Source organism: Stegostoma tigrinum, chromosome 23, assembly GCF_030684315.1.
Source record: "Stegostoma tigrinum isolate sSteTig4 chromosome 23, sSteTig4.hap1, whole genome shotgun sequence".
Lineage (NCBI taxonomy): Eukaryota > Metazoa > Chordata > Chondrichthyes > Orectolobiformes > Stegostomatidae > Stegostoma > Stegostoma tigrinum.
In genome coordinates this window covers 49473910-49496029 of record NC_081376.1, presented here as the reverse complement: position 1 = coordinate 49496029, position 22120 = coordinate 49473910, and the positions used below count along the sequence as shown (strand labels likewise).

Genomic DNA, 22120 nt, shown 5'->3' with positions numbered 1-22120 from the left:
GGGGTTCACCTGTATATCCATCAACTTTGTCTCCTGTATCCAGTTTTCCCGATTGTAGCTGCATCTACATCAGTGAGACCAAACGTAGACTCGGACACCGTTTTGTGGAGGATCTGTGCTCTGTCCGTGACAGAAGACAACATCTTCTGGTCGCCAACCATTTTAACACCCCCTCCCACTCCTTGTTGTGACATGTCCATCCTGGCTGCCTCCACTGTCACAATGACATCGCCCACAAACCGGAGGAGCAAAACCTCATATTCCTACAGCCCGATGGCCTGAATATGGAATTCAGGCAGTTTTAAAATCTCCCCACCTCCCCCGGCCTCATCCCATGTCCAAGCCTCCCTCTCATCCTCACCTCCTTGACCTGACACCAAGAACAAAGAAAATTACAGCGCCGGAACAGGCCCTTCGGCCCTCCAGGCCTGCGCCAACCTGGATCTTTCATCAAAACCTGTTGCTTATTTTCCAAGGATCTGTATCCTTTTGCTCCCTGCCCATTCATGTATCTGTCTAGAATACATCTTAAATGATGCTATTGTACCCGCCTCAACCACTTCCACTGACAAAGCATTCTAGGCACCCACCATCCTCTGTGTAAAGAACTTTCCGTGTATAACTCCCTGTCCATCTTCTACAACCTGTCCATCATCTCTCCCACCTACCTGCACCCCCCCCATCCCACTGACCAATGTTCATCAATACCTACCTGCACTCACCTATCACCATCCCACCTACCTTGCCCCAGCCCCATCCCTCCTCTCTTTATTTCCCAGCTCCCTTCCCATTTCTGAAGATGGGTCCCGACCCGAAACGTCAACTTTCCTGCCTCTCTGCTGCCTGGCCTGCTGTGTACCTCCAGCTCCATGTTATGTTGCCTCCTACACTACTCCCTCTTTCATGCACTAGGCCCACAGTCTTGATTTTGTGACATTTCAGATGCTCATCCAAGTACTTTTTAAAAGGTTGAGGTTTGCTATCTTCAAATTGAATTACTTTGCCACAGACTGAACAGTGGTCATCATTGGCATCAAGTGACAGAACAGAATGCCCAATACTGACGCCCAAAAAAAAGACACAAACAGGAGCAAGACCACAATCAAAAAAACCCACTGGACAGACTGTTTACACGCCTGATTGTTAAATTCCCATAGTCATTTTCTCTAGTGAGATACAGTATGAATATTCTTCTGACAGAAGTTGACAGATGAAATCTGATGAAAATACATTAAAGATGACGTTACAATCCTGTAAAATTAATATCCTTCACCAGGGAAGACACAGCCACTGATAGACCAAAAAGCTGTCACATCTGCCTTGAATAGATTTGAGGTTGCAAAGTCGCCAGGTCTGACTGCCAAACACCTAGCGGTGTGATATGTGGAGCCTTAGAATTAGGCCTAGAGGGTTGGGATGGGGTGGGGGGGCTGGTGGTGTGTGGTTGTCCTCCCATCAACACACCTGCAACACACGAGAAGATATCAGAATTTGAGAGGAGATGATCACCATCTGTTAAGTGAGAATATCAAAGCCAACTCCCTACCATCTAAACTACCCATTGACTCATTTTTTAAAACTTAACCTGACTACAACATGCTTTAAAATATAAAATTATTTTGGGGGAAAAATAGCTTTAAAAATTCTAATACAATGGCTATGTTACTGTCAATCAAATATTTGTAAGGTCAGATCATTGGGAACAGTGTTATTTTTGGCAGAATTCCTAAGATATGTTGCAAACATATTGGAATAAACACAGATATGCTTTCTTTATAAGCAGCGAGAAAAGTCTACTTAAATTGATTTTAGAAAACTTTAAAGACCTATTGAAAGTAAATTTACAGGATCACAGTGCAGTAAAACTAAAATGAAATTTTTTTTAAAATTATGTATCAACTTATTTAGGCAGACCAAACCAATTAAAATGGCAGCAGTGATATGTATTTTTAATGGAATTGTACTGTGTGAAATGTTCTCTTCTAAGGTGCTCAGTGGTTAGCACTGCTGCCTCACAGCACCAGGGACCTGCGTTCGTTTCCACCCTCGGGTGACTGTTGGTGTGGAGTTTGCACGTTCTCCCCATGTATGTGTGGGTTTCCTCCGGTTTCATCCCAAGTCCAAAGATGTGCGGGCTAGGTTGATTGGCCATGCTAAATTGTCCTGTGGTTTTAGGGATGAATAGATTAGGTGGGTTACAGAGGGATGGGCCTGGGTGGGACACTCTGAGGATCGGTGTGGACTTGTTGGGCTGAGGGGCCTGTTTCCATGCTGTCGGAATTCTCTGATCTATGAAATCTAACATGAAGTCTGTACAAAATGATTAAACTGGGTAAACTATCATGCATTTTCATCTTTACGAATGATTTATGTTTCCTTTTATAACCCTTCTAGTCAACCCTGTGTATACTATGTGCAAATCCTATCTAACCCCACTGTTCATGGTCAAAAGTCACAAGACACCAGGCTGTGGTACAGTAGGTTTTGTTTGAAAATGCAAGCTTTCAAAGCTCAGTTCTTTTCTCTGGTTTTGTGTGAGACAGCATAAGACACTATTTATAAGCAGAAAGGTAACCCTAAAACTGGCTATCTCTAGTTGAATCATTCATCAGTTAGAAAGGAGACTACCGATTTAAAATTCAGATTCCATTCAAGTTCTTGTCCAGAGATAATTTAAAGATTTTATCAATGCATACAAGGGGTGACATCTCTGGTCAGACAATGCTTTTTAGGTGTGAGGTCTTGCTTAGCATCTTTTGTTTTATAGGGCCAAGTTTTACGTTTTGTTTTGCTAGGGGGGAAAAAAATCTGCAACCACATGAACATCTTGGATGAAATAATTTGGGTGTGAGGTCACCTATAGTGCGACATGAACCCAAGATTACAGTTGTTGCCATCCTCATGGATTTGGCATTTGGCTATCAGCCTCTCCTCAGTGATTTTTGTGTTGTTGTGTAAGTTGAAGTCCACCTTGGGGTACGCTTACCCAAAGATCAGAAGCTGAATGTCCTTGACCATTGAAGTGTCCCCCGGCTGGGGAGGGAACACCCCGTCCAGTGATTGTTGTGTATCCATTCATCTGTAATACACTGTGCCTCGGGGCATCCTTGCCTGTATCGTGTGAGGTAGACAACATTGACCAAGTCATATGGGTATCTGCCGTATACATAGTGGGTGGTGTTCCCATGTGTGATGGTAGCATCCATGTCGATGATCTGGCATGTCTTGCAGAGGTTGCCAATGCAGGGTTGTATGGTGTGGTCGGTGTCATCCTGAAGGCTAGGTAGTTTGCGAACAATGGTCTGTTTAATGACATTGTAATTAGAGAAAGGAAGTACTTAGGTGCAAGACTTGCACCTATGTATAAGGTATTGTTTATTTCAGGTGGAATTTTTTTAAAATGACCAAATCCTAGTATGCAACTAGGATTGAAAAAACTGTCCTGTGGAGTCAACCACAAATCATGTCGTCAGCTTTGTTTTGTTAAAGAAGCTGTAATGTATTTGCGGATGGATCTAAGTTGTAGAGGGGAGAGGAGAATGATTGCTGATGAGGGAAACTATAAGACAAAATATATACTTGCTAATGGGAGATACTATTGAAGAGGAGAGTATTGATTTTTGGGAGTGCATGGAAATGATCTAAACTATACACAAGATATGACTGTGGGTGGTAGCGTGATATTTTGGTGATAGACCGCTTCCAAGAGGAAGGATGATGCAGTACGTGCCACTTAACTGGATGACTGCAGCTCCCACAGCATTCATGAAGCTTGATGCCATCCAGGATAAATCAGACCATTTGATCAGCATCCCAACCATCAGCTTAAACCTTTCCCTGTCTCCATCGCCGATGTGCAGTTAAGTGTGCGCTAAATACAGAATGCACTGCAGCAACTTCCAAGGTTCTCTGGACAACAGCATCCAAGTCCACCACCTAAAAGGACAATGGCAGCAGATGCGTGGGAATGCCATAAGATACAAGTTCCTCTCTATGCCATACATCAGTCCATCTTTGAACTATATGGCCATTCACTGTTACCAGGCCAAAAGTTTGAAACTCCACCCCCCCCCGCCTCAAATGAGAAGTGGGCCCATACCATACAGACTGTAGTGGCTCCTGAATGTGGCTCATCACCAGGATCATCACTACCTTCTCAAGGACATTAAAGATCTGCAGTGAATACTAACCTCGCCAATGATTCTTGCATTGTCATGAATAAAGTAAAAATACATGAAATAATGGTGGAATCCTCATTGTTCAAACATGTCTACACTGTAAAAATCAAAGAACTGGCGATTCAGATTGTTGCTACTGTTTTGTAGTTTCTTCTACAGCTTCACTGCTTGTAACTTTGCACTCTTTACGTCAGGTGATGAGAGTTTGCCACAGATGGTTCACTACGCAACCATCTGTCATTGTTTTTCCTCCAGTAATTTCCTGCGGTCTGCAATAAAGAAGTTTACAAGGTCCTTTTTTTTGTTTGTTTTTAAAAACTGTATCTATTATGCTAACCAACTTGATGTCATTTTCCCTAAGACAGCTGTAGGGTCATAGAGACCTACAGAGAAAAAAACAGTCATGTTTATGCCAGTCAAAACAACCAGCCAACTATTTTAATTCCATTTTTCAGCATTTGGCCCATAGCCTGTAGGCCTTAGCATGCTAATCACCAAAGAAGATCTGTATGGGGATTCTGTAGTCTCTCGGATGGAAAATGCGGCCTTCCCATCTAGGTTGAACTCTCCTTAGACAATGCAGAATGTTGGCGAAACTGAGCAAGCCTGGCAGCATCTGTGGAGAGAGAAACCTCTTAACTTGTCAAGCCTGGTATGACTCTTCATCACAACACTGCTCTCAGGAAGAGTGATATAGGACTCGATCTAGTGATCGGAAGAAGAGTCATACTGGACTCAAACATTGACTCTGTTTCTGTGTCTGTACAGATGTTGTCAGACCTGAGTTCATCTAGCATTCTCTCTATTTGTTTCAGATCTCCAGCATCCACATGTTTTGCCTTTATTTAAATTGATTTCTTAGGTGAGCCAGCTCCGTGATGTTGAGCTAAGAGATGAAAATAGAAAATGTTGTGAATATTTAGGCCAGGCATTAACAATGGATCAATAATTTCAGATCAATAATTATTCATCATTATCCAACAGAATTGCAACGAGTTAATTTTGAGTATTGTGGCTGAAATTGACTAACCCCTTGTAGGCCAGCAAGCAAAGCTTTCAAATTGTTAACGTGATCAGAGATAATGGGACCTGCAGATGCTGGAGAATCCAAGATAACAAAAAGTGTGAAGCTGGATGAAGACAGCAGGCCAAGCAGCATCTCAGGAGCACAAAAACTGACATTTCAGGCCTAGACCCTTCAGAGAGGGGGATGGGGAGAGGGTTCTGAAATAAATAGGGAGAGGGGGGAAGGTGGACCGAAGGTGGAGAGAAAAGAAGATAGGTGGGGAGGTAGGGAGCAGATAGGTCAGTCCAGGGAGGATGGACAGGTCAAGGAGGCGGGATGAGGTTAGTAGGTAGGAAATGGAGGTGTGGCTTGAGGTGGGAGGAGGGGATAAGTGAGAGGAAGAACAGGTTAGGGAGGCGGGGATGAGTTGGGATGCAGTAGGGGGAGGGGACGGACCAGCCCAGCTGCTCTCCTCTCCACCTATCTTCTTTTCGGTCCGCCTCTTCCCCCCCCCCCCCCCCCCCCCACTATTTATTTCAGAACCCTCTCCCCATCCCCCTCTCTGAAGGGTCTAGGCCCGAAATGTCAGCTTTTGTGCTCCTGAGATGCTGCTTGGCCTGCTGTGTTCATCCAGCTCCACACTTTGTTACATTTTTAATGTGTTGCTCAGTGCTATTAGCCTTTCATTTCAAGGCCCCGTGCTTCCTTTGTAGCATTTTTTTTCTCCCACTGTTGCATTTCATTATTGCCACAACAGGCAATCTCGGTGTAATGTTAAAAGAATTGGGCAAACTTAGTTTCATGGGGCTTAAGTTGACATAGACACATAGAAGATGGGAACCAGGAAGAGGCCATTCATCGTGATCATAGCTAATTATCCAACTCAGCCTAACTCTGCTTTCTTCCTGTAACCTTCGACCCCATTCGCCCCAAGTGCTACATTCAGCTGCTTCTTGGGGGGTGGGGGGGGGAATTCATGTTTTGGTATCAACTAATTTCTGTGGGAATGAATTCCACAGGCTCACCACTCTTTGGGTGAAGAAATGTCTCCTCATGCCCATCCTGAATGGTCTACCCTGAATCCTCAATCTGTGACCCCTGGTTCTGCACGCACACACACACAGGCACACACACACAGGCACACACACACACAGGCACACACACACACAGGCACACACACACAGACACACACACACAGACACACACCAACCAACAGGAGCATCCTCCTTGTATTTACCATGTCTAGTCTTGTTAGAATTTTATAAATCTCTGTGAAATCACCCCCCAACCCATTCATCTGAACTCCAGCCAAAACAGTCCGAACCTAATCAATCTCTCCTCGCACATCAGTCCCACCATCCCTGAATCAGCCTGGTGAGCCTTTGCTGCACTCCTTCGAGAACAAGAGCATCCTTCCTCAGAAAAAGAGACTAAAACTGCACACGGTATTCTAGGTGACAACACAACAGAGCTGAGGGATACACTGTAGATTGTATACAATCCATTTGTACTGGTATCCTGGAGGCAAGGAAATATGCATTTCATATTCCACATAATCTTTGCTTATGTGGAATCCTTAACTGCCAAATTAGACCTGTGAATTGTATTTAGAGAGGGGTTAGGTAGTTTGACTAAAAGCTGACATCAAGGTCAAGCTTTTAAAATAGAATAAGATGCGAGATAGACCAGCGATAGAACGAAAAGACTGCAAGGAGCTTGAAACACTGCAGGGGAAGAATTGAAGATTTATTTTTAAGTCAGGCAAGTTGGACCTGTAATGAAAAATGAACGAACTGTGGATGCTTCAAATCAGGAACAAAAACAAAGTTGCTGGAAAAGCTCAGCAGGTCAGGCAGCATCTGTAAAGAAGAAAACAGAGTTAATGCTTCTGGTCCGGTGACCTACCAGACCTGCTGAGCTTTTCCAGCAGTTTTGGTTTTGGACTCCTAATGAAGTTGTCATATTCATTATTTTATATTTTCATATGACTCACTGGCAAATGGATAATTGTAAATGTTCTGCATCTTCATTATTGAATTGACCAGCTTAACTGCTCATATCAAGCCTCACCATACTAAATGGTAATTTACATCTGTTGGGGAAATTTGAAGGAATATGCACATGACAGGCATAAGTATCTGATACAGATTTCAGACAGATGCTATTGTTACATCCTGGGTTGAGCTATTTTTTTTATAGGACACGGGCAGTCTGAACCAACGCAGCAACAACAGCACCTTAAATTTCAGAAACACCTGTAACACCATAAATTGCCCCAAAACACGTCACATGGATATTTTAAAATAAAATAGGCCTACATAAGGAGTAATTAAGGAAGATGACCAAAAGCTATTAAAGGTAGGTTTAAGGAGTGTCTTAAACGAGCTCCTGGTTTAATGAAGTGATTCTAGAATTTAAGACTTGGGTAACTGAAGGAACAGCCACATTAAAATCAATTAGTGATGCAGATTTTTAAATTCAAATATGGGATGTGAGCATAACTGGCTGAGTCAACATTTATTGCCTATCCCTAGCTGCTCTTGAGAAGGTGGTGATGTTCTATGGGTGTATCTCCTTGGGCATGGATTGGAAAAGATTTGGTGCAAGTCAGTACATGGGCAGCAAAGTTTTCATTGATGCTTAGGTTTATGGAAAGCCCATAAAGGATGTGTTGTTGTAATTGTGCCTCAAGGTAACAGTTGTGGAGGAAATGAGCAAAGACATGTGGAATTAGTTGATGCTGAAGTGGTAGTTGACTGCCGTCAAGATGGAATAGGTGTGTGGTCAAAAGCAGTGACAACTGCATGATTCCACCTTGAACAGTTACTGAGCAGATTCTTAGGCTTCTTGAGGGGCTGACTGACACTGCTGAACCTGAAGATATCTTCAACTAGCCCAGGTTGTAACTATCTGCTGCCATTCCTGGAATGCAGTGCTATTTGCTTCTTACTTTGCATGCTTTGTTTATTTTTCCTCCTTTCCGTTAGAGCCAATGCTGTATTTTCATGTTATAATAGAATTCAATTTAGGCTTGGATTAGCACGTGGATGGGAGTGTTGTGGGATGTGTAGTATTGCACGTCTACTCGAACAATGGTGGAAAATTAGAATAATAGATACATTTCTCAAATGATGCCTAATGACAGCAGAACCACATTGACAAAAGATGCAATTTGTAGATATTTCTAATCAACCCGTTGAAGGATATTATTATACAGATCTAGAGTAGGTGGGAATTCAACCGAGGCCACCTGGCTCAGTGGTGTGGACACGGCCACTACACCACCTGATCCTGCCTCTCTTTAGAATCAGAGTTATACAACATGGAAACAGACCCTTTGATCTAACCCATCGGCCATAACCACACATCCTGATCTGATCTAGCCTCATTTGCCAGCATTTGGCCCATATCCCCCTCAACCCTTTCTACGGATGTATCCACACAGCTGCTTTTTAAACATTGTAGTTGTACCTCCCTCCACCATCACCTCTGGCAGCTTGTTCTATAAATGCACCACCCCCGTGTGGAAAAAGTTACCCCTTGGATCCCTTTTAAATCTTTCCCTCTTATCCTGAATCTATGCCCTCTAGTTTTAGACTCCACTACCCTGGGAAAATACCTTGGCTATTCACCCTATCCATGCCATTCATGATTTTATGAACCTGTATCAGATCACCTCTAAGCCTCTGACGCTCCAGGGGAAAACACCCCAACCTATTCAGCCTTAATTGCATCAGTGATAATGGGAACTGCAGATGCTGGACAATCCAAGATAATAAAATGTGAGGCTGGATGAACACAGCAGGCCCAGCAACATCTCAGGAGCACAAAAGCTCCTGAGATGCTGCTGGGCCTGCTGTGTTCTTCCAGCCTCACATTTTATTAACCTATTCAGCCTCTTCTGACAGCTCAAACTATCCAATCCCAGCAACACCCTTGTAAATCTTTTCTGAACCCTTTCAAAATTATTTCAAAACCCTTTCAAAACAACATCTTTCCTAAAGCAGGATGCAGTATTCTATAAGTGGCCTAACCAATGTCGTGTACAGCTGCAACATGACGTCCTAACTGTACCGACCAAGGAAAGCAAGCATGCCAATTGCCTTTTTGACCACACTGCTTGCATGGATTCCAATTTGAAGGAACTAGGCACCTGCACCCTTTGATATCTCTCTTTGGCGACACGCCCCAGGGCCGTATCATTAACTGTGTGAGGCTTGCCTTGGTTTGCCTGAAGAAAATGCAACACCTCACATTTATCTAAATTAACTCCAACTGCCACTCATTGGCTCATCTGATCAAGATCCTGTTGTACTCTGAGATAACCTCCTTCGCAATCTACTACTCCACAAATTTTGGTGTCATCTGCAAACTTACTAACCGTGCTTCCTATTTCACATCCAAATCATTGATATAAATGACTAAAAGCAGCAGACCCAGTACCAATCTTTGACATAACGACTGGTCATAGGCTTCTAGTCTGAAAAACAACCCTTTGTCTCCTACTTTCTGGCCAATTTTTGTATCCAATTGGTTTGTTGCCCCTGTTGATCTATTAGAGTGCTGATTATCTACATCCTTAAACATAGTTAAGAGCATATCTTGCCATTTGGATCCTTCTTAAAAATCAAAGTCACAAATTATTTTTGCCACCATTTAACATCTTTTATTTTCACTTTTTACCCTCCCCATTTCTGGGTGATTTTTGCCTGATAATTGGCTCTGATTGTGGAAATAAAGTGGGTTAAGATCAGGTTAACCAGATGCCTCTGTGATCGCAATATTTTCACCGTACAATTTAATATAGCTTCTTCTCATTAGCAGGTTGAGTAGATCTCCAAGCCACTTTCAACTAAATAGCATATCAAGTAATAAATTAGTAATCTAATTATGTATTCACAATAGCAGATTGAATTTATGCAGTGCCTTTAACATAATGAAGTATTGTAAGATGCTTCACAGAAGCATAAGAAAACATTTCACAGACACCTTATAAAACACAATATGACATCTGGCGATATTAGATCAGATGAATGAAATCTTGGACAAATGATCAGGTTTACAGATTACTTCAGTTTCCTTCTTTAGGGCTGCGGCATGGAAGGGAGAAAATTTCGGAGCATGGAACCCAGGCAAATGAATCGTGGTCATCAATAGTGGAATAATTATAAATGAGCAAGAGGCCAGAATTAGAGGGGCACAGATATGAGAGATGTGGGATTAAAGAAGGTTACCCATATAGGAAAAGGCAAGTCCGTGGAGATATGAAAGCAAAGATGAGAATTTTAAAGTGAGGACATTGCTTAACTGGGAGTAAATCCTGCTCATCAATTACAGGGGTGATGGTTAAGACATGGGTGCCACAGGTTTGGAAAACTCAAGTTTACAGAGTAGAATGTAGGAAACCAAAAAATACATAACTACAAAGTCATGAGAGAGAAGCTGGCCAGAATTGATTGGAAGGGTAGCCAATCGGTGAAGATGGTGGAGCAGCAGTGGCAGGAGTTTTTATAGGTTACTCTGGAAGGATAACAGAAATCCTTCCCAAGGAAGAGAAAAAGTAATCGTGGGAAGATGAGACAATCACAGCTAATAAGGAAGCAGAAAAACTTACCATGTGGTGAAGGTTAGTGGGAAGGCAGAGGATTGGGAAATCTTTTAAAAACCAGCACAGAACAATGAAAAGAAAACAATGAAGAGGGAGAAGTTGAAATGTGAGAATAAGCTAGCAGGTAACATATAAGAAGATTGCAAAAGATTTTTATTTAAGATATTTAAAAGGTTGGAGAGATGCAAGAGTGAACATTGAACCACTGGAAAACAAGACTGGAGAAGTAATAAGGTGGAGCAAAGAAATGGTGGAGGAATTTAATGGGTGCTTTGCATTAGTCTTCATGTTAGACACTAGTAGCTTGCTGGAACTTCGAGAGTGGGGGCAGAAGTAAGTGTAGTAGTCGGTTAGTCTGACCTTGGTTGCTCATAAGATTTTAGAGTCCATTATTAAGGCTGAGATTGTGAAGTATTTGGAAGTGCGTGATAAAATAGGGTTGAGTAGCATGCTATGTCAAGGGGAGGCCATACCTGACAAATCTGTTAGAATTCTTTGAACATAACAAGCAAATTAGATAAAGGAGAGCCATTGGATGTGATCTATTTGGATTTCTGGAAGGCATTTGACAAGATGCTGCACAGGAAGCTGCTAAATAAGACAAGAGCCCATGGTGTTAGGGGCAAGGTACTGGCATGGAGAGAGGATTAACTGTCTGACAAGACAGTGTGGGATGGCAGTGACTCAAAAGTCTGCAGGGGTCAGTGTTAGGACCGCAACTGTTCACGTAATAAATTCATGATCTGAATGAAGGAACTAAGGGAATTGTTGCTAATTTTGCAGATCACACAAAGATTAGGTGGAAGGACAGGTAGTGTTGAGGAAGCAGGCAGAATGCAGAAGAACTTAGGCTAAGAGAGTAGGCAAAGGAATGACAGATGGAGTATAATATGGGAAATGAGATTGTGCACTTTGGTAGGAAGAATAGAGCCATAGATTATTTTCTAAATGGGGAAAGCCTTTGGAATTCTGAAGTACAACGAGCTGTAGTTCAGGATTCTCAAGGTTAACGTGCAGGCTCAGTTGTTAGTTAAGGCAAATGTAGTGTTAGCATTAAGGCTTTGGAGTAGATCTGTAGCTCGAATTGTTGGTGTTGAGGTTGGTTTGGCTCGCTGAGCTGGTTTGTTGTTCCGTAGACGTTTTGTTACCATGCTGGGTAACATCCTCAGTGCAGCTTCTGAAATGTCGGTGTGTTTTCCTGCCTGGTTTTTAAACTCTGGGATCCATGGCGATGGATTGCCTCACTTCCAGGTTTCCTCCGTAGTGGAATGTATATGGGGTCGAGTTCAATGTGTTTATTAATAGCCTGCTTTGTGGAGTGCCAAGGCTATTAATAAACACATTGAACTCGACCCCATATGCGTTCCACTACGGACAAAACCCGGAAGTGAGGCAATCCATTGCAACAGACCCCAGAGTTTGAAAACCAGATGGAAAAACACACCGACGCTTCATCAGAGGCTGCACTGAGGATGTTACCCAGTACAGTAACGAAATATCTGTGGAACAACAAACCAGCTTGGCGAGCCAACCAGCCTCCAGGTTGCCATAATTTTGAGAGGGCTAGAATACAGGTGCGGAGCAGTAATGCTGAGGCTGCAGTTGTAATATTGAGAAGTTTTGAGCCCATATCTAAGGATGGATGTGCTGGCATTGGAGGAAGTCCAGAGGACGTTTACAAGAATGATCCCAGGGATGAAGGGCTTGTCATATGAGAAGCGGTTGAGGACGCTGGGTCTGTACTCCATGGGGTTTCGAAGGATGATGGAGAATCTCATTGAAATTTGAGGGGCCTGGATAGAGTGAATGTGGAGGAGATGTTTCCTGTGCTGTGCCGTACTGTTCTATGTCCTATGTAAGAGGAGAGACCTAGGACACGAGCGTACGGCCTCCGTGAAAGGATGACCCTTTTAGAACTGAGACAAGGAGGAATTCAGCCCAGAGGGTGGTGAATCTGTGGAATTCATTGCCACCGAAGTCTGTGGAGCCCAAGTTATTGAGTTTGTTTAAAGTAAAGATAAACAAGTTCTTGATTGGTAAGGGAATCAAATATTATGGCCAGAAGGCAGGACAAATGGGGGTTGAGAAACATGAGCCATGTCCAAATGGCATAGCAGACTTAATGCACTGACTGACCTGATTCTGCTTCTTTATCTTATGCTCTTATGGACCAACCAAGTATGCATTGGAATAAGTGTATCTAGAGGAATAGAGATAGCAATAATTTGAGCTAGGGCCAACGTAGGTGATGTCATGTAAGTGGAAATAGGTGGTTTTAATACATAGATGGTTGGAAATCATTTCCGTATCTAATGTGACATCAAGGTTATTAACAGATTGAGCTAATCTCAAAAAAGGAAACTGAAAGTAGTCCCTTCCAACTTCCACTGGATTCATTTCAATTTATTCACTGTTATAAATATCATCGTGATCTTGTCCCATCCTACCACTGCATTAATTTGTTTCTGCACCTGCCCAGCCCTTCATTTCCACTTGCATGTAATCATGTATTCCAACAGACCTACTGTGCGTCACTCCTTCATGGCTGAACTATTGGTCATTGTGCCCCAGAATGCTGAAAAGCACTTTATGTTGCCTTCTCTCTATCTACACATAGAAGCATCATTGCAATAAATCTGGTGAGATATTTAAACAGATTTAGCAGAACTTTGACTGAATAATGGTGCTGTTTGGATTGTGACAATATTATGAATTACAGTAATAAAATATTAAGCTGTGAAATGCTTCTCAACTTTCTCAGTGACCTTCCTGCTGATTTTCTAGGGATGAAGTTAGCTTCTGCATCTCACTGCTAAATAACTAGCAGTACAGCAAAACCTAATTGCCTGTTCATCCTTCTGACTGCATTCAACAGCATGCTACTGGTTTTGTCAATGTCCCACAGCATACTAGTTGCAATTTCTAAACTAAAAAGTATCAATGTCTGTTTAAGTTGTAAGATTTAATTAAAATTCTGTTTACCTTTTTCAAATGTGGCTACTTTTTGATCCAATGACTGTTTGTTTGTTTTAAATCTCAATGAAAGGATCAGCTTTACAATTCCCTTGTTATTGACCATGAGCTCTTCACGTCAATGATAGCAATTTAGTGGCGCAATCAATTAAGATTTGTCTGAATTTACAGGAGAGTAAATGTTTTAATACCTCCTGCTCTGAAAATAAACACCTCTGCTCGGTTCGCAATAAGCAACAGCACTCCGACACTTCCACCATCTGCAATCCAACCCCACCACCAAAGACATTTTTTCCCTCCCCACCCTTGTCTGCTTTCTGGAGGGACCGCTCTCTCCAGGACTCCCTTGTCAGCTCCACACTCCCCTCCAACCCCACCACACCCGGCACTTTAACTTGCAACAGTAGGAAGTGCTCCATTTGCCCCCACACCACCTCCCTCACCCCCATCCCAGGCCCCAAGAAGACTTTCTATTTCAAGCAAATGTCCACGTGCACATCTGCTAATGTCATATACTGCATCTGCTGTTCCCGTTGTAGCCTCCTCTACATTGGGGAAACCAAGTGGAGGCTTGGGGACCGGTTTGCAGAACACCTATGCTCGATTTGCAATAAACAACAGCACCTCGCAGTCGTGAGTCATTTCAACTCCCCCTCCCATTCCTTCGACGACATGTCCATCCTGGGCCTCCTGCAGTACCACAACGATGCCACCCAAAGGTTGCAGGAACAGCAACTCATATTCCACTTGGAAACCCTGCAGCCTAATGGTATCAATGTGGATTTTACCAGCTTCAAAATCTCCCCTCTGCCCACTGCCTCCCAAAACCAGCCCAGCTCGTCCCCACTTCCCTGACCTGTTCTTCCTCTCACCTGTCCCCTCCTCCCACCTCAAGCTGCACCTCCATTTCCTACCTACTAACCTCATCCCGCCCCCTTGACCTGTCAGTCCTCCCTGGACTGATCTATCCCCTCCCCACCTACACTCACCTCTACAGGTTCCATCCCTGCCCCTTTGAACTTATCTGTCTCCTCTCCACCTATCTTCTCCTCCATGCATCTTCGATCCGCTTTCCCCCCTCTCCCTATTTATTTCAGAACTCTCTCCCCCTCCCCCTTTTCTGATGAAGGGTCCAGGCCCAAAATGTCAGCTTTTGTGCTCCTGAGATGATGCTTGGCCTGCTGTGTTCATCCAGCTCCACACTTTAAATCTTCTGTATTTTTAAGTGTGTTTACAATCTGCCCCACATTTTTGGAGGCTTGGGGACCGCTTTGCAGAATACCTCCGCTCGGTTCGCAATAAACAACTGCACCTCCCAGTCACGAACCATTTCAACTCCCCCTCCTGTTCTTTGGATGACATGTCCGTCATGGGCCTCCTGCAGTGCCACAATAATGCCACCCAAAGGGTGCAGGAACAGCAAGTCATATTCCGCTTGGGAACCCTGCAGCCCAATGGTATCAATGTGGACTTCAGCTTCAAAATCTCCCCTTCCCCCCACTGCATCCCAAAACCAGCCCAGCCTGTCTCTGCCTCTCTAACCTGTTCTTTCTCTCGCCCATCCCTTCCTCCCACTCCAAGCCGCACCTCCATTTCCGACTTACTAACCTCATCCCACCTCCTTGACCTGTCCGTCTTCCCTGGACTGACCTATCCCCTCCCTACCTCCCCACCTATACTCTCCTCTCCACCTATCTTCTTTTCTCTCCATCTTCGGTCTGCCTCTCTTCCCCCCCCCCCCCCCCCCCCTTTTAGTCCAGAACCCTCACCCCATCCCCCTCTCTGAAGGGTCTAGGCCCAAAACGTCAGCTTTTGTGCTCCTGAGGTGCTGCTTGGCTTGCTGTGTTCATCCAGCTTCACACTTTATTATCATCAATTTACATTTGGCCATTGAGAATAAAAAATGTTCTATCGTTAGCTAGTGAATCACTGTTTTGTTAGTTACATGCTGCAGTTACTTTTGTATTCTGTTTTATAGTGCAAAACCTTAACACCAAAAAACCTTTATTCCGTAGATAGAAACATTTGGAAAGTACCACTGTTGATGAACAGGTTTATTGTAGGTAATTGATCACTTCCCAGTGCTGGTTTCAAATAGACAGATGCTGAACACTTCATTAACAAGTTAGAGGCAATAATCACTGCAGATGCTGGAAGCCAGGTTCTATAGGTGTGAGGCTGGAAAAGCACAGCAGGTCACACAACATCTGAGGAGCAGGTGAGTCGATGTTTTGGGCCAGAGCCCTTTGTCAGAACCAGGGAGGGGGAGTGGAGCCCAGAAATAAATAGAGGAAGTGGGGTGGGGATTGGGGAAGGGTAGGAGAGATGGTGATAGGTGGATGCGCGTAGGTGGTTATTTATGATTTGTCTGTGGGAAGGGTGGAGCAGATAGGAGTGAGTGGGAAATTGGACAGGTTAGGTCAAGTCAGGAGGGGGATGGCTGGACATGGGATAAGGCTGGGGATGGGGGACTTTTTAAGCTGGTGAACATAGAACATAACAGCGCTGTACAGGCCCTTCGGCCCTCTGTTGCGCCGACCTGTGAAACCAATCTGAAGCCCATCTAACCCACACTATTCCATTATCATCCATATGTTTATCCAATGACCATTTAAATGCGCTTAAAGTTGGCGAGTCTACTACTGTTGCAGGCAGGGCATTCCACACTCTTACTGCTCTGAGTAAAGAACTTACCTCTGACATCTGTCCTTTCTCTATCACCCCTCAATTTGAAGCTATGGCCCCTCATGCTAGCCATCACCATCCGAAGAAAAAGGCTCTCACTGTCCACCCTATCCAATCCTCTGATCATCTTGTATGTCTCTATTAAGTCGCCTCTTAACCACCTCCTTCTCTCTAAGGAAAACTGCCCCAAGTCCCTCAGCCTTTCCTCAAAAGACCTTCCCTCCATACCAGGCAAGATCCTGGTAAATCTCTCTTGCACCCTTTCCAATGTTTCCACATCCATCCTATAATGCGGCGATCAGAACTGTACACAATATTCCAAGTGCGGCCGCACCAGAGTTTTGTACAGCTGCAACATGACCTCATGGCTCCGAAACTCATTCCCTCTACCAATAAAACCTAACACACTGTACGCCTTCCTAACAACCCTATCAACCTGGGTGGCAACTTTCAGAGATCTATGTACATAGACACTGAGATCTCTCTGCTCATCCACATTACCAAGAATCTTACCATTAGCCCAGTACTCTGTATTCCTGTTCCTCCTTCCAAAATGAATCACCTCACACTTTTCCGCAGTAAACTCCATTTGCCGCCTCTCAGCCCATCTCTGCAGCTTATCTATGTCTCTCTGTAACCTGCAACATCCTTCCGCACTATCCACAACTCCACCGACTTTAGTGTCATCCGCAAATTTACTAACCCATCCTTCTACGCCCTCATCCAGGTCATTTATAAAAATGACAAGCAGCAGTGGTCAATGTTTAATGTTAAGGCCATTGGCTGTAAACTTCCAAAGTGAAATATCAGGTATTGTTCCTCCAGTTTATCTTTGGCCCTCTCCACTGTCAGAGTGAAGCCAACGACGGACATTTCAGAGGGGTGGGAGAGAGGAATTAAAATGGATGGCAACTGGAAAGTTGGGCAGGTTGTTGTGTGCAGGCCCTGCACAAACCAGTCTCCCAAGTTTGCGTCTGGTCTCCCCGATTATAGATGAGACCACATCGGGAGCAACGGATGCAATAGATAAGGTTAGATGAAGCACAGGTGCATCTCTGCTGGATCTGTAAGGATTGTTTGGGGCCTTGGACAAGGATGAGCGGTGAGGTGTGGAAGTAGGTGTAACACCTCTTGGGGTTGAAGGGAAAGGTACTTGTGGTGGAGAAATTGGTGAGGAGTGTAGAGTTGATGAGGGAGTCACGGAATGAACAGTCCCCATAGAAAACAGACAGGGGCATGGTGGGAAATATTGGTGGTGGGTCTGATTGTAGGTAGCAGAAATATAGAGGATGATGCATTGGATCTGAAGGTTGCTGGGGTGGTTCTTGAGGTCTAGGAGACTTTATTCTTATTGCTGTTGGGGCAAGGGTATTTGAGGGCAGAACTGCAGGAAATGAGGTTGAGGGCATCCTTAATTACAGGAGGGGAAATTAGGGTTCCTAAATTAACAGGATTTTTGGGATGTCCTGGAGTGGAACACTTCATCCTGGGAGCAGATGTGGTAGAGGCGGAGGAATTGGGAGTATGGGATAGCATTTATGCAGAGGATGGGTGAGAGGGGCTGTAGTGAAGTTAGTTGTGGGAGTCAGTGGGTTTGAAATGGATGTTGATGAGTTGGTTTTTGGCGATGGAGAGGTCCAGGAATGGAAAGGAAGTGTCAGAAATAGTCCAAGTTAATTTGAGGGCTGGGTGGAAGGTGTTGGCGAAGTTGATGAACTGCGTGAACCCTTCGCGCAAGTATGAGGCTACACTGATGCAGTCATCAATATAGCAGAGAAAAAGCGAGGGATGGTGCCAGTATTGTGGCGGAAGAGGGACTGTTCCAAAAATCCTACAAAGCAGCAGTATAGCTCGGACCTATAGGAACTGGGAGGAATCAAAGGAGAAATTGTTGACTGTGTGGACCGGTTCAGCCAAGTGAATGAGTGTCACTAAAGGGGAACAGGTTGGGCCTATGGAACAGGAAGAAGCAGTGGCTTCTAAGCTGTCTGTGTGGGGGATACAGGTGTACAGGGACTGTAGGTCCATGATGATGAGCTGTTGTGGGCCAGGGAATTGAAAGTTCTTGGAAAAGTTCAAGAGTGTGGGTTGTGTCACAGAATTTATATTTCTACTTATTAATAATTTAAATTTAGACCTTTATACACTCTCAATTTCATAGATTTCCTCCATGAGATTTATGATCTCACCACTGTAAACTTCATTTCCCATAACAGCAAAAAACTGAGAGAAGACCCTATCTGTTCTATTCTGCAATCTGGAAGAATTTATTTTCCTTCTTAGAGAAATAAATTCATCATTCAGGTTTATTAACAATACAATGATCATACCACTAGCCATTGCCTCTGGCATGCATTGTTTATCTAAAGTGTACTTGAACATCATCTTTTTAACCATGTTGGGTTTTAATATGTGACAATGCCTCAGGTCTGTAGCCTATGATTAAATATCTACCAGTTTAATAATTGTGTGAGGTTATTGCCTTGCCATGTGAGAATCAGTTAATCTGAAATAATTGTCTTTTATGATATAGCTTTTTCATTTAATGTAAGTCTGGGATTGTTTGAAGGATGAAAACACAGCTTTTCTTGTTCAGCATGTTGCTGCCTACCCTAGACATTGTTATTCTGTCTTTGATAAATGTTGCTTGTCTACATTTTTAATCTTTTTGGTTAGCTACGTTTTGAAAGAATACTTCTAACATTTCTAAATCTTACAAGCTTTCAAGATAACTGCACTCCTCCAGTTTGGCCTCTTAGGCACCCCAAATTTCCTTTGCACGTGGTAGGTGTACATTTAGCCCATGAGGAAATTAAAGTTGGGAATACCGCATGTAAACTTCTTACTACTTAACTTCGATTTCTTTGATCAAGATTTTTGTTACCTGTCCTGTGTTTTTTTTATATGGTTCAGCACCAAATTTTAGTTTGGACTCCAATGGATATTTAATAACATCAGGATGCTATACAAATTCAATTTACTGTTGCTCACTTCTGTAGGTGGAGCTTATTGTTCCTCCCTCAAGGAGTTGATCTTCGTCCTTCTGTAACATTACTAAATGCTGATCATGAAGTGTAGAATGTTTGATTTACAAATACCAGTGTTTAGAATATGAAAAGGAAAACAAAAATTGATGCAATCTTCATCACAACACTGAGTAGAGAGTTGAAATGTTAACCTTTTGTTCAGGTGCTGGCTCACCAATCTATTTCCGAATGTGTTTTTGTACAGCTTTTTGACTAGTTTCTAATTTTAATGTTTCTTTTAAAATTATAGCTCGTCTAAATTTTAAAACGCAATTAAAAAAGATGCTTGACTAGCCCTTTTAAAAAGTTTTTTGTTTTCTCCTTCCTTGGGTTCCACATCATTTCCCCTTTTCCCGGCCAGCACATGGAAAAGTAACCTATGCATTCATCTCTCAGTTTTGCTATACAGACAGGCATGAGGAAATCTGAATTTGTCTCAGTGCTTGCAAACCCATTTTGCAATGTAAGCAACATAAATACTAATATAAAGATGATGCAACATTATATGGCAGAAAATGTTACTGCTATATGTGAAGCATCTCTGAGAAAATGTGTTTCTGGGCGTGGAGCTTGTCTTGCTTCCTGTGGTAAATGTGCAAGTCTGTGTTAGTTATGATTATATCCAGTTTAACTAGTTTCATTCAGAAACTACATTTAATTCTTCTTACTAAGCAGCGGTCAGCTTGTACTGTATAATGTTTCTCAATCTCAGTTTAAACCATTTGGTTTAGATGCTGTTAGCATTCAGGAACTGATTGCATAATAGAAGCCAGATTGATCTGACATTAAACATGTGGATTCTTTTGTAACATTAGCATGCCTAGCTTTCATTGGTTATCAATCTGTCAGTATATTATCTAAAATGCACTGGAATAGTTTGAAAGTTAATCTGATGTGGACGCTCAGTTTTTCGTGGAGCAAGAACACCAATTGGAGTGAAATGAGGTTATGAGAACTGACATCTTTGTGATAGTTTTACTAGATGATGTGCCAGCACAAAAAAGAAATGCCTTAATCTTCCTACTAAAATCACAAACCACAAGGACCTTCAAGATCGAGTATAAAGGCAGCAGTTCCTGTTGATAATTGGCGTCTGGCAGGATTCCTGAGGGGGCTGAAACTGACTCACTGACTGCTTTTTGTATCGGGACTGATCTAATTGGTACACGCTCAACAGCCAGGTCTTGGTCTGCCTCTCAAAAGCAGATTCCTGCAGCACCGTTGCAGGCTTTTGCTGTGCATACTGGAATGCCTGACATGTTTTCTATGTACTTTCATGGAACTAATTTACAAATCAGAAGCAAAGTATCAGGGTTCTGTGAGATTTTGTCTATTGGCAGATGGCTCTGCTGGAACCAGAGAGGTCCATTGTGTTACAAAGTGCATTTAAATCAGGTGAATTTGTTTATCTTTCTGTGACTTCAAGGACAACTTAAAATGATTGTTATTCCAAACTCTGTTCACATAAACAGCTGTGTTGATTTACTGTGGACTGAAAGTATGATGCACTTAGTCTGCATTGTGTTACAGATTGTTGATTGAGCGGTGAATGTAGGATCATTGGATACCAGTGCATCTAGTGATCGAGGATACGGAGCATGGTTGTCAATACTAGGCTGACGTTCCTCTTGTTTGCTCCATACAATGTATAAACATTGAATGTGTTACTTGTGGAATGTAGTCATCAAACAAAGCAAACCATTCCAGTTTGATGTTCCTGGCTAGCTGGAATAAAACAATCACAGTGATGCTACACTCAAACCAGAGAGTCCAAATTTTGCTTGCTTTACCTCAAATAGTTAAGGAATTTATAGCTGTTGCTTTTGGATAACAGGCAGATAATTGATATTGATTATGTACTGGGATAGTGAGTAGTATTGCTTAGAACTAGTAAAGTTTAAAAAGACTAAATCTTTTACAGGAATTATTTATTTATATGTGAATGTTGGTTGTGTTGCCATTCAACTGGGTTTTATGCTTGTATATTAATTTTTAAAGATTTTTTTAAACTGCTGCTCATGTTCTTGTTCACTCATTTTACAATGATATAAAATGGACTGTTAAACAGGCTGACTTTTGGTGTGAGTTATGGAACTTTTTTCTGTGAGAAATTCTTACTGATTGCGTTAGTATAGTCCTAATGGAAAACCAGTCTGTAGAAATGGGGTAAGAGGACAGGAATGTTCACAGAACTGAATAAAAACATTTTTGATGATATATCCTGAAGGGGTATGTGCAAGGTCACAAGGGGACATGTCAGAGGTTAAAGCTGTACTTTTAAGCCATGGTAACAACATTCACCGAACATTAACATTGCTAAATCCATCAGGACTACTGGGAACCAGATATTCCCTGGGGTGCTAATAAAAACCGCCCCTGCACTCAGAATTTATTGGCTTTCTCTCAGCATGTTCAATATCAAAAAAAATATCATTGGTTAAAGGCAAAAGTAGTTTGCTTCCAGCCAGATTGATTTTGATTTCTTTTTACTCCTTTTAGCTGTTAATGTTTGTACAAATGTTGCTGGAAGCAGAGTAATGAATTTATGATGCACAACTTAGCTAATGTAAAAATTGGCCAATACACTCACTCAAAGGAGGGGAGTTCTTTGAGCAACTTAAATTGACCAACAGCTCAATCAATT

General features: G+C 42.7%; 1 protein-coding gene across 5 annotated transcripts in view; it reads left to right on the top strand.

Annotated features, from left to right (window-relative positions):
- The window catches only part of mrtfba (myocardin related transcription factor Ba), a 242721-nt gene that overhangs the window by 120618 nt on the left and 99983 nt on the right, over positions 1–22120 (top strand). Inside the window, exon 1 of one of the 5 annotated variants that reach the window (XM_048552231.2) lies at positions 20657–20871. The exons of the other annotated variants lie outside the window; for them this stretch is intronic. Within the exon in view, the coding sequence (XP_048408188.2) occupies positions 20817–20871 (55 nt within the window). The 5' untranslated portion in view covers positions 20657–20816. Of the gene's footprint in view, positions 1–20656; positions 20872–22120 lie in introns of those variants that run through there. 5 annotated transcript variants of the gene reach the window in all.